Source organism: Rhinolophus ferrumequinum, chromosome 14 (assembly GCF_004115265.2).
Source record: "Rhinolophus ferrumequinum isolate MPI-CBG mRhiFer1 chromosome 14, mRhiFer1_v1.p, whole genome shotgun sequence".
NCBI lineage: Eukaryota > Metazoa > Chordata > Mammalia > Chiroptera > Rhinolophidae > Rhinolophus > Rhinolophus ferrumequinum.
In genome coordinates this window covers 18,446,331-18,459,567 of record NC_046297.1, presented here as the reverse complement: position 1 = coordinate 18,459,567, position 13,237 = coordinate 18,446,331, and the positions used below count along the sequence as shown (strand labels likewise).

At 36.1% G+C, this 13,237-nt stretch overlaps 1 protein-coding gene across 1 annotated transcript in view; it reads left to right on the top strand.

Annotated features, from left to right (window-relative positions):
• Window positions 1-13,237, top strand: part of RAB2A (RAB2A, member RAS oncogene family) — an 84,931-nt gene that overhangs the window by 29,073 nt on the left and 42,621 nt on the right. Inside the window, exons 2-3 of the mRNA XM_033126555.1 lie at window positions 1,366-1,437; window positions 10,859-10,926. Coding sequence (XP_032982446.1) covers window positions 1,366-1,437; window positions 10,859-10,926 — 140 coding nt within the window. The remainder of the gene's footprint in view (window positions 1-1,365; window positions 1,438-10,858; window positions 10,927-13,237) is intronic.

Sequence of the window (13,237 nt, the reverse complement as noted above, 5' to 3'; positions counted from 1 at the left end):
GTGGAGTTAGAAATCTGATAAAATGAGTTGAGTACATTTTGTAATATAAAAGAGACATCATGGATAAAAGGCAGGGAAGAAAACTAAGGTCAAATACCAATTTATTTTCAGTTAACTAGAATCTTAAAACATTCAAAAAAACTTCAAATAAATACAATATTTCCTAAAACGCAACCATATGTATATACAGAACATTTCTTTGATTTGTTACTGGGCATTTTTAATAAACTTTGTAACATTTGACACTAGGTCCAGTCATTCAGCAAAATTATTAAGTGCCTTATCTCTACCATAAGATAGCAAGTGACAAGGTATTCATTATCCTTCTCTCCTGAGTTTATAATCTAGAAGATACTGAACAGCTTAGTTTGTGTCACTTCCTCAGAAAGTCCTCCAGCCTTTCAGTCTAAATTAAGTCTCTTTTATTGTTTGTCCTCGTAGCACTTTATTCTCTTCTTTCAAATGGTGGTTTTTCAAATTACAGTTCATATAGATAATTTGGGCATTCATTCTGTTTAATTTCTCTACCTGTATTAGACTCTAAGGAAGGAAGCATATTGGTTTTCCACACGATGGTATCTTCACGTGCCTAGTGCAGTGCATAGTTAGCATTCAGGAAAGACTTTGTGAGTAAGTGTATGAATGAATGAGTGTGAATGAACGGCCTGTAGTGTTTTGTAGAAGTGCAAGATGTTATCAATTAAGTAGACTGGGTCTAGTCTGAGGTTAAGGGCTTGAAAACGAATAGGAAGGTGGTGTTGAATATACATTTCTTTTTAGAGGGCAAGTAGAATGAATATATGAAATTTGCGTTTAATTTAGGAATGTGGAAGTTATTCATGACTTTAATGAGGTGAAATTTGGTGGTAAAGGTATGCAATTCAAATTAGAGTTGATCTTGAAATGAAATAGCCCGAAGGAAGATACAGCAAGCAGCTTTTCCCAGAAAAGTAGATCCCAAACGCTGCGAGCTTATTTGTTTATTTGTAGAACAAAGTAAGGTAAAATAATCTACAAAGAAATGAAATTATGTTTTTAAATATTTTCACTAGCACACAAAAAAGAATGAGTACTGTGGTAGTGGTTCCTGGGAAGACCTTAGTTGTCTTGTAGGAATTACTGCCACTTTTATCTTTCAGATTGAATGACTGAGAGGATGAAAAGGGTGTTTTGGATTGATTAACACCCTCCACCTTAATTATCAGTCCTCTAATCTCCCAAGAAGTTAGAGCCCTGACAAAGCTGGTAGATTGTTGAAGGAGCACCGGAAACCCTGGCTGGCTGTTTTCCATGTGCTTTTGTTAAGTGTTCCTTAATTTCTGTGTTTTGTCTCAATTTCTTTTTTTTTTTTTTTTTAACTTTCAGGTGTTGGTAAATCATGCTTACTGCTACAATTTACAGACAAGAGGTTTCAGCCAGTGCATGACCTTACTATTGGTAAGTTTTATAAAAGAGACAAGAAGCATTCAAAAGTTTTGGGTACTGGAAACGGAATATGCTTAGAGGGTCCATTCTATTAGTGACAAGTCAAAATATCAGTGAAACTAGATTTGTTGCTCTGCGGAGTTTAGTCTCCATCACTTTTTAAAAATATAAGTATAGTAAAAATAATGTTACCCGACTTTGTAAAAATGGTTGCACTGCAGCAAGACATTAATACATAAGATTCTGATTGTATTTAATGATGAAACAATGATTGAGAGACAGTATCGCATAGGGGTAAGACCAGAGACTCTGGACCACCTTGCCAGAGTTCGAATCAAGGCAAGCCACTTTACCACCGCATGCCTCAGTTTCTTTACCTGTAAAATGAGAGTAATAGTAGTACTGGTCTTACAAAATTATTGTGAGCAGTAAATGAGTTAATAAATGCAAAGCATCGGAATACTGCCTGGCAACGTGGTAAGTGCTCTAGGCTCACCTATAATTACTAAACAAGAAAAACTACCATCGGGCATTTTTCAGTTTCCTCAATTGTTTAAATATTAGTTACCATTATTCTTATTACTATTGTTGTAGTAGAAAAAATGCCATCAAACATTCTTTAGTTTCCTCAATTTTAAAGACTAAATGAGACAGTTAATGATAAGGAATAGTCAACAAATATTAGCTATTATTTTTAACTAATATTATTTAAATATTAGATATCATTATTATTGTTGTTGTAGAAAAACTACTATCAAGCATTCTTTAGTTTCTTCAATTTTGTAGAGTAAATGAGACAGTGACTGGTAAGGATTAGCTGTTATTAATGATATTATTAATATGCAAAAGTATAAAATTAAAATGAATGAAAAACTAAAATCTTGAAGTAAGCATACTATTTCAAGGTCCTCATTTGTTAAAAAAAAAAAAATTCTATTTAGGCCCTGAAAACTAAAGAACCTAGCTTGATTATTCTATGGTTATAGCCCATTAACAACTAGAAATTAGTCAACTAAGAAGAAATAAAGTAATTGGTAATCTAGTTAGACTTCACACTTCATAACTTGATGTGTCTTTTCACCCAGTGACTGTTTATTTTTTATAGATATCATTAATTCACTATTACCAGCAAGTTGATTCTCATGTCTTGTGTATTTTTAAAATACCAAATCAAAGATAGAGTTTATGAGTCAAACTATAGCTCAATTAATAGTTCAAGCCACATGTACTTTGTGGCTGTATTGAAATCTTTCCTTAGTAGGGACATCAATAAGAACATTCAAATTCTATTTTAATTTTGATAGTTTTAAGTATACTCAATAATGATGGGTAAAACAGGTACTACTGTTTCTGGCCCTCATGACATACTTTAACTTTGGTGGGCTCGTTTTTATGGAGGGTGTACTTGCTCTTTGGCAGACAGGTCTGTGCCTTGGTAGCCATCTCTTAGGCATGACTCAGTCCTTAGACTACTGGCCAAACAGTTGTTTTTAGTGGAGGTTACTAAAAAAAGGTGTCTTCCTTTTCATTGAAGTTTTCATTTAAATTTGTAAATTGTTAGGCATACCTGATGGAAAGGATGGGCCTGAGCCTGCTGTCAGAAATTGGCATAGGCTATCCGTACTTTGGGGAAGAGATAAGGAGTAGACCAAAGGGAGTTGTTTGGAAAACTAACTACCAGCTGGCTCCCCTCTGGATTTGCTGATGGAAGGACTGGGAGATAGATTGATAAAAGCACAGAGAATCCAAGGGTCTTCTGTTTCTCTGTAGGTCCTGCATGGCTGTAGTCCCAGCCCCTGCCCACCAGGCCTACTGGTGGTCCCGCTCCTGAGCTCTGGAAACCCTGGTTTCCAAACTCTCTTTGTTCCCGCAGGCTAGGGATGGTAGCAGCTTCCTGCTGTTGGCTCATCTCTGCATTGCTTTCTCAGCTCTGTTTTGGGCTTCTCAGTTCTTCCTTATTGTAACCAATTCCCTATGTTAAATTCCCTCTGTTCTAAATACTTAAATATGGTTTCTGTTTTTCTGGTTGGACTCTGACAGCTATACTTTATGACGCCCATCACAACAATGTATTTTTCAGACATAAAAATAATTCAACAGGTCATTAGCACAATTTTTTAAAGGAACATTGGAGTGTTTGCTAAAACAGACATATAACAGTACCTTGATTCTGCTGCACACTTGCCTTTCCCTGATGAGTAGAGAAATGTGAAAAGTTATGGTTGGGTCATGACTAAGTATTAAATGATAGAAAAGAGGAAATAAAAGGCGAGGAAAGACTGAAATATTCCTTACCCTTTGACTACTTTCTCAGTGAGGTTTGTTATGATACGAATCAAAGACACAGTTTATCAGTAGTTTCCTGGATACAGTTACAGGGAAGGTCTGCACGGCAGCCTTGCTACTCAAAGGCTACTCGAGGCTCTTGCACTGGAGCAGCAGCAGCAGGAGCACATGGGAGATTGTTAACCGACTGGCTCGGATTCTGCATTTGACCAGGATCTCCAAGTGATTCTTACGAACATTAAAGTTTGAGAAGCATTGGAGCAGTGTTTTTTAAGTGTTGATTACCCAACTAGAAATATGTTTTATATTGTTGACCTCTACACACGCGAGCACACATACATCTTGGCCTCTCAGTTCCCTTACTTTCTCTCCTGTGATCTTGCTTCCACTCTACCTCAGCTATTTCTTCCCACTGTCGTACCCAGGACCTTGCCATTGCATATCTGCAGCCGCTCCAGAATTTCAGTTTCGGGGATCTGACTGTTTGCTCTCTCTCCCATCCTTCCAGTTCACACCCTCTTCTAGTTCCTGACAGTAACAATTTATTTACCCCATCAGACTATAATTTGTTGATCCCAGCATCTTTTCACTCTCACCCCTCTGGCGTTCGTACTTCCCCCCTCACCCAGTTGTAATTCTAACCACTGTAATTGTCATCACAGTGACTCCTGCATGGACCCTCCACCCCCTCGTGCCCTCTCACTTCACCGTATGCTGTGGCTGACCCATAGGTTAAATTCAGTTACCTACTCCGTGCTTGCATGGAGAAAAACACAGAGCCAGGCTAACTAGTGTCATTACTGTAATTTCTTGGACACTAACTTCTAACTGCCAGGCAATAACACTTTATTCCCAGTCCATTCATTCCCGTTCCTGTATAACTACATTATGCCTTCTTGCTCTTTATGCATGCAGCACCGTTCTGTCTTCACTCTCAGATGATGACCTTGGTTTCTGTTTCACCCAGAAAGTAAAGGCAAGTAGAAGAGCATTTTCACTGGTTTCTACCACCACATAGACTCACTGCCTGCATTGTGTCCATAAACTCAGCCTTCCCCTCGCTGCTGTGGAGGAACTCGGCGTTGCTAGCCAAGACCTATTGAAGAACATTGTTCAGTTCTTTCTTCTTCTACCTGTTACTAATTTTCCCTTTTTGATTGTTATTTTTCATGACTGTTTTCTAGCTTTCAATACTTTCCTCTCCTTTTTAGCAAAAGTCCTCAGAAAGAATTGTCCATGTTTTCTACGTCTGATTTTTCTCCACTCATTCTCGAACCCACTCCAATTAGTGTTTTCTCCTCCCGTATACACATTTTCAGCTGCTTACTCAACATCTCCTCTCTCGGATATCTAATAGGCATCTCAAACTTAACATGTGCAAATAGCTCCTGATGCTTTTACTCCCAGATCTTCGTAATTGTACATGTATCCCCATACCCATTCTCTTACCTAGATTTCTTTTTCTCCTTAACTTTTTATACAAGTAAATACAAGTGAACGTGGTCTCCCACCAGTATAAAGTCCGTGACAGCAGAGTTACCTGTTTTCTTCATGGCTGTATCTCCAGCACCTGCTACATATGAAGACTCTATAAATGTTTGCTAAATTAATACACGGTACTATCTGTCTGGGGGGAAGGCTTCATAAAGCAGCATTTAACATTACAGTGCTTAATGCATGCATTCTTTTAATGCTATTCAGTTATGTTTACAAATAATTGCAGTGACAGCCCACTGATTCCCACTATGTTTGTTTCACTACCTGCTCATGGACAACCTGACAAATACTGGTCTAGAGGCTGGGCCATTTGTTTGTTGATTCCACCTCCATACCTATCTCTCCCACTTCCTTAAACCAGTCAACCTGTAAGAAGGGACTGCTAAGAGTGGAAGTATACTTTTGGGGAAAAGGTGGTAGAATTGAAGCATCATTTCTATCAAGCTCCCCACAGACCATCAGTGAAAATACATACCTCATTTATTTGGCGTTCAATTTTCTGATAACGTTATCTGGAATAACACTGCCAAGAACTAGGAAGATAGTTTAAAACACCTCTTGTGAGCATCTAATTTAGATTTCACCAAGTACCTGAATTTTAAAATGTAAATGTATCTTCCTGACAGGGTGTGATTATTATGAAAACATGAAAGTCCAGAGAAAGTTAAATTTCCTGTATAACCTGCCTTTGGCCTTCCAGCAAACACTGTGAAGAGTTTGGTTGTATGTATCGCCTTCTGGAGCGTTTGGACATAGTCATGCACGCACACAAAGCTGTCGTCATGTGCACGTCGTCCACCAGTGTACTAAAGGACTTGCTTCTCCTCAGCCTGCCTCTGCTGCCGCTCATTAGTGTTTTTAATATTTGTGAATTGGAGAGGAAAAAATGGTTAATTTACTTTTCAGTTCCTTCTTTTTTAGAGAGGCTGAGCATTTTTTATGTTTAAGAACCACTTAATGTGTCTTCTCTTTGAATTACCTGTTTATATCTTTGCCCCTTCTACTACAGGTTTTCTTTAGTTGAATCCACTGGTGTTTTTCTTTATGACTTTCAAGCCTTACTGAGGAAGGCTCCCCAGTGCCAAAATTACATATTCTCTTAAATATCCTTCTGATACTATAAATTTGTACTCCACCTGGTATATGGTCGTGTATCTGATTTTCTTTAATCCCTATATAATTGTGGCCCCATACCATTAATTAAATAAGCCATTCTTTCTTTCCTATTTGAACTATCACCTTTTTGTCATAATACTAAATCTCCGTATGTAAGCAAGCCTGTTTGGAGACTCTCAAATCTATTCCATTCATGTTTTTTTGCTATTTCATGAGGCTGTATCACAATGTGGTATTTATAGTAACTTTATAGTATAGTTAATATGCGATTGACATTTTTCCTTTTCTAAGTTTTTTTGATTATTCTTGTGCATTTGTTCTTCCAGATGAACTTTAGTCTCAGCTTGCCAAGTTGCAAAATTTTTGGTGAGGCTTTTAAAATTTGTTAAGAATTTTATTAACTTTATTTGTTAATTTGGAGACAATTTATGTTTTTATTGTGTTGAGGTTACCATTTATAAACACACTATATGTTTTCATCTATTCCAACTTTTTATATGCTCTTCAGTAAAGTTTTATAATTTTCTTTATATATGCCTTATACTTTTCAACTTTGTTTTGGTATTTGTATATTTTATTACTACTGTAAATAGTTTTCTTTCCCCATCATTGTTCTTTAATTATTTTGCATGTCCTATGTAGATAGTTTGGTCTTATCTGGAAGTCGTAATTTTTTCCTTAGCTAATATTTATAACTTTTAGTTTTGTTTTTGAAATTTATGACCAAAATCTCTAGAATAATTTACAGGTTGAGGGCATTATAATCTTTTTCTCAGTGTAATTTAAAGTCCTCTTCTGTTTTACCTATAAGTATGGTGTTTGCTGTTTATTTTTTATAGAAAATTAAGGAAATTGTTTTTATATATATAGTTTTCCCTTTGTTTCTAGAATTAGGAGAATCTTCTTCCCACAAGTCTCAGTTTTGAATCGGGTGTGTAGGTTCCAGGAACAGGTTCAGGTCCTCAGGCTGGTCCCAGGAAGGCTCAGCCTGACCCGACCACTTGCTTGATTCCCTGCTGTCGGCTTTGGCAGCCCCACCTGGGGGAAGGAGCCACATCCTGCCTCTGCAATCACCTGGCAGTGACAGGTGGCCCTTTCTCATAGGGGCTGTCATCATAGTTATATGAGTGGTGGTTTAGAAATTGTGGTGTACAATGTGGAATAATAATAAGAATAGCTAACATACTGAATACTTGCTGTCTGCCAGGCACTGTTCCATATATTATGTAAGAAACCCTTTTAATCTTGAAAAACAATCTTATGAGATGGGTGTCTTTAATGCCACTTTACAGAAACTAAGGAAACTAAGACACAAACAATTTTAATAACTTGCCAAGGGTAACACAATTAGTACGTATCAATTATTGAATGTTCAATAAATGGTTACTATGCAAGGATGCAAGTACTTACTGTGCAAGGATGATAATGATCTAGAGACAATTAGAAAATGTGTATTTGCATTTTGAGTCTTTTGTTCTGGAAGGTTGGAAGTGAATAACATATCCGAAAAAATAAGCATCACTCCCTGACAATGTCAGGTAAATGAGGTCTTGCCTTTGGCTCCATAGACAATTTCTCTGGCAGCCAAATTGTCTATTAATTGAAAATTTATCTGGGAAGACAGCCTCAAGGGTATAAGGGACGATGATTTATGCTATTAAAAAAAAGATAAGGAAGCTTTTCTAAATGAAATTCTCAAGCATATATATGTGTATGTAAGGGAAAAGATGAAAAATTGTTAACAGTCCAGAAGAGAAATAAGGTTTTTGGTTTTTTATTTGTTTCTGGAACTTTCCAGAATACTTTAGCTTTCAGTTTTTTGTTGGTTTTTTTTTTTTGCCACAGAACATACTCGTAGAAAGGTAAAACCTTCACTGAGCCCAGTTAAGAATGAGAAAGTAAATGGGAAGAGTTACATTTTTGAAGCTGAAATTGAATTCTATTTTTGTTTTATTTGATAAGATTGTTTTTTTCCAGTAAACAGCAGTGCTGGTCAGTTTTTCCTTTTGAGATGTGATTTTTTTCTTCCTACCATCATTCTGTATCTTATTCTTGGATAATACATAGCCTTTTAACTAGTTTCTTTGCCTCTTTTTTTTTAATTCTCTATGCTAACCCTATTGATAAATGAAGTTAAAACATCAATTTTATTATAACATTTCCCTGCTTTAGAAACAATCCTCACTTTTATATAACATTTCTTTAAAATTGGATATATTTTTAGAGGCAAAATTTGTTTAAAGACTTTAAGCTTCAGCAACCTCTCTCTACTTACTTTGAATAAAGAGATAAATATACCCAAACTCAATTATAGCTAAGTTAAGCAAAAGGGGATATATTAGATTACCTGGAGTTTTTAAAAGAACCCACAGGAAGATAGAGACTTGAACTTGGTTTGGGAACGGGCAGGAACGAGGCATCTTAGAGCCCAGGAAGCAGGAACCATGACAGTGGTCCTTCAGCAGAGGAGTCTTACTTAGCCTTTCACCTGCTAGGATGGAATGGTTGCCCATCCCTTTTAGTATCTTTTATCCCTCTGTTTCAAGATACCGATTCCAGAGGAGCATCTGCTTGCTCTTGCTTGCCTTGCCTTGGTATCAGTCAAGGGCCTGTTTCTAATTTGTAGTTGTTTTTGTCAAATTTGACATTGTGCATTGCATTGAAGAAATTTTGAATCCCAAGGCGCAGTGGAGATGTTTTTGGATGGTGGTTAAAAGTCCATCCATGACAATGGAAGGAGAAACAGGATTTCTTTCTCTGGTTTGTGGCTAGAAACAATAGATTAATGAAAAGACTTCCACTTTGTCACATATTTTGCTGATATGTGTATTTGTACTTCAGTACGTTTCTTTTAAATACTAAATATTTCTAAAAACATTTGTACCATACTTAGACACCAGACATACACTGGTGTCTTTCCCCAACTACTGTCATTTTCATGTCATTAATGGTAAGCTGGTTGATAGTTGTTTTCTGTGACACAGGGCGGGAGAACACACTATACATATATATATATAATACACACACACACACACACTATATATTTGCAAATGAATGTATATGTTTGTAGATAGGTAGATATGTAAACACTATAATGGTTTTATGTGGCATAATTTTACAGTTTTGCATTTTTCATTCTAGTACATCATGACTCCTGGGTCTTTTTTCTCTATATTTCTGAGTCTGAGAAACATACCATTAGTTTCTTGGTATTGACTATGCCTCTAGGATGGAATAAGTATTCAAATGTAGAGTGCAAACTCTATCAAGTTACATATCATGGGAGGATAAATTACTGTTCTATTTCACCCTCCTAATCCAAATTGAGGGAATTGCAGGAGATGCTGAAATGGAATTCCGACCCTGGGCAGTATGTTCTCCCGTGGGCAGGTAGAGGCTGTTTTTCTGCTGGGAGGATACCTGGATCCTGGGGACCATGTGTGTCTCCCCTTCACCCTGACTCTGATCTAAATACTGATAGAACGTACTCCAAGCAGTAATGATAAGTGACAGACTTCTTTCAGAGTCTTCTTCACAGCTGTTTGCCATTCTGGAATCATCTTTTTTCTCATCTCTCTTTTAAGAGATGAGAAATTCAAGGGGAAAAGTCAATGTAGTAAAGTTATAAGGGTAAAAGCTTATATTCCCTTTGACCTGCAGTTTGCCTAAAATTACAAATCTAAGTTAAAAAATGTATGTAGGAAAGTTCATTTCAGCATGTGTTGGGTGTTGGTGAACATATCTTAGTGAAAATTTGGGAACAACCTAAATTTGTAGCAGTAGATATACACACATGTATATGTATATGGATAGATATATATACAGAGAGAGAGAGAGAGAGAGAGAGAGAGAGAGAAATATTACACAGCTATCAAAAATACTAATGATACAGTGTTATATACTTATTGATTGACACAGGTATTTATCATATGAAATAGTGTTTATGACATATTAACAACATTTTGCAGAACAGCATTTATAGGTTCTAGTTTTGTAAAATTGTATACTTATTTCTGAGTGTGTATTCATCTGTGGGACCATGCCTGGAAGTATATTTAAACAGTAGTTATCTCTAGTGGGACAGATTCGGAGATTGTTTTCCCCAGTTAATTGCTCATACTGGGACCCAAGACTATGATTTTGAAATCATCTATCTCTTTTAGTGATTTTTATACAACATTAATTGTTTTTTTAAGAAATTTTAATGTTTGTTACTAATAATTACGGTTCTTAAATCACATTTCTGGTTGTTTTTATATTACTGAGCCTGTGATACATGAAGACCTCAGTTGGTTTCTTGACTGTACTAGACTCAAATATTTTAGTTTTGATTATGACCTTAGCTTATGTCTTGTTAGCACCTCTGCCTTAGCTTATACGTTTTCTAAGGATAGGAGCTGGATTTGTTCAAGGTCATCTGTATGTATATCACCTGGCATAGTATGTCCTGGAAATAGGCATCCTTTTTTTAATCCTTAAATGTATAATATATTCCCACTAGATTGTGTAACAAATCATTTTCTAATCTATTCAGGTGTAGAGTTTGGTGCTCGAATGATAACTATTGATGGAAAACAAATAAAACTTCAGATATGGGATACGGTAAGTATAGCAAAAATACATTGTATGACTTCAATAAAATTGTTTTATAAAAGTACATTGTATATTGGTTTTGTTTTAAAGTTATTTTATGCCTGTTATGGTTTGTTAAACACTAACACCAATGCAGCCATGAGATGAAGTGTGGTACCAGAAAAGATTAGTTTTTCTTATGCAGCGTTTTCAGCAGATGTACCACAGGTGTTAGGTGTTGGTGAACATATCTGAGTGAATGTTCCAGCTGTGTTCTAAACAGCAATGCTCTAGAAACGATGTTTTTAAGAAAAACAACAATTTTTAAAGTATACAGTATGAATTTCAGTACCATAAAGTCACTTGATCTGACAGTTTTGTTATTTTATTTTGAAAGTTTGAGTTTGTCCCAACCACCTGAAGCCAACTTGCTCTCCAACCTAATTCTCTCATTTGTGTTCATCGAGTACCTATAGAATTTTTAATGGCAGTTTCTCACCTGAACCACAGAACATGAATTGAGTAACTATTTTCTATTCTCCCATTTTAGATGTATAAAAGAGAAGTTACTTTACTATATACAATGGATGTCTTAAGGTAGCCGCTCTCAAACTTTTTCATCTCCGTATCCCTTAACTGTTAAAAATTAGTGAGGACCCCAAAGAGCCTTTGCTTCTATGTAGCTTACAGCTGTCAGTATTTACCATATTAGAAACTAAAACTTAGAAACTTATTTAATATTTAGTTATTAATTCTTTTGGAAATAACCATAATTTCATATGTGGGCTAAACCAGTGCAATTTTTATGGAAATTAAGTATGTTTTTCCAAAGCAACAACAACAACAATTCCTATGTTTTTCTAGTGAGAAGAATGTCATTTTATTACATTTTGGAAAATCTCTTTACTGTCTGTTTAATAGAAGACAGCTAGATTCTGATATCTGCTTCTGCACTGAGGCTTATGTGTGTCGTTTACTTGAAATATATGGAGAAAATACAACCTCACATAAATAGGTCGTTCGGAAACATAGGACCTCATAGGCCCTTAAAAAGTCTCAAGGACATCCACGAGTCCTGGGATCACACTTTGAGAACCACTACCTTTGGGCATTTAGGACTTAATTCATCACAGAACCCCAGTTGAGAAAACCCAAAAGTCTCCTATTATGACAAAGAGCATGTTCTCTAAACTAGTAAATGAAATAGGAAATATGAGGCATTTTGTCATAATACACTCTTGATCTTTTTTTCTGTAGTCACTCAGTCTTAGTTTCTCTCCTGTCACCTCTAACAGCTAATGAAGGAGGGAACCTTGGAGAATATTCAGTCTCACAGACTGGATTCCCCAGAAGACCGAGCAAGTTGCTGAAGGCCCTTGTGAGACCTAGGTTTCCTGACACTTCCTGTGTATCACATAATCGTCCCTGAAATGGAAAACCCTAGATCTCTGTCTTGCTTTGTCCCAGAGTTAAGCATTGGACTCTTAGGTTCTTACGCTTTCTTATCTCCTCTTGAAAAATTACGCTGTTGCTGTTTTTTTAGGGTTCTTCCTCCCCCACAGCCTCATAACTTTTTTGCACCTCATATCTTTTTTGATTTATATTCTCTCAGGCAACTTGATTGCAAAACTGCACAGAAAAGGGAAAAATAAAATATGCCAAGTCCCTTCTTTCCTAGAGATTTAAAATTAATGATCTCCAACCAAAAAGAAGTATTTTCTACTTCTGTATTAAAAGAATTTCTTCTCTTTTGAAAACTGATTGTTTTACATCAACTAGGTTGCTTTCTTAGCTGATAAACTTGTGTGACACACATATTCAGTATCATGTAGTTGCAAACCAAACTATTTGCTGTTCTTTAATAAACATGTTTTTCATTCCTTGTACTTTGCATAAATATTTGGCTTTGCTTAAAGTACTTTGTTCCCCCTTTCCATGTAAGATCAGCGCAGATGTCAACTCTTGTGGAACCTTTCTGACCCCCATGGGATAGCTGATTCTCCCCATAGTATTTTATTCCTGCTATAGCTCTGATCCTGTCATTATAGTTTTTGTTCAACTATCTAACCTCAGAATAAACATGGCGAGGGAAAGATCATCTACATCTTATTCAACTTTGTTTCTTGGATTCTTAGTTTACTGACTGATACAATGTTTGATAAATCTTACTGACTGAATGAGTAGGCTCATTGGACATGTTCAAGGGATAGCATGTACTAAACTACATGGTTTCAAAAGGAAAGATTATTGTAGTCATGAAAATGATGTAATATTTTAGGCACAAACCACCTCATTATAGTTTGTTCTAGTTTATTCAATCGTTCTTCTGTCCTTAAGGTGT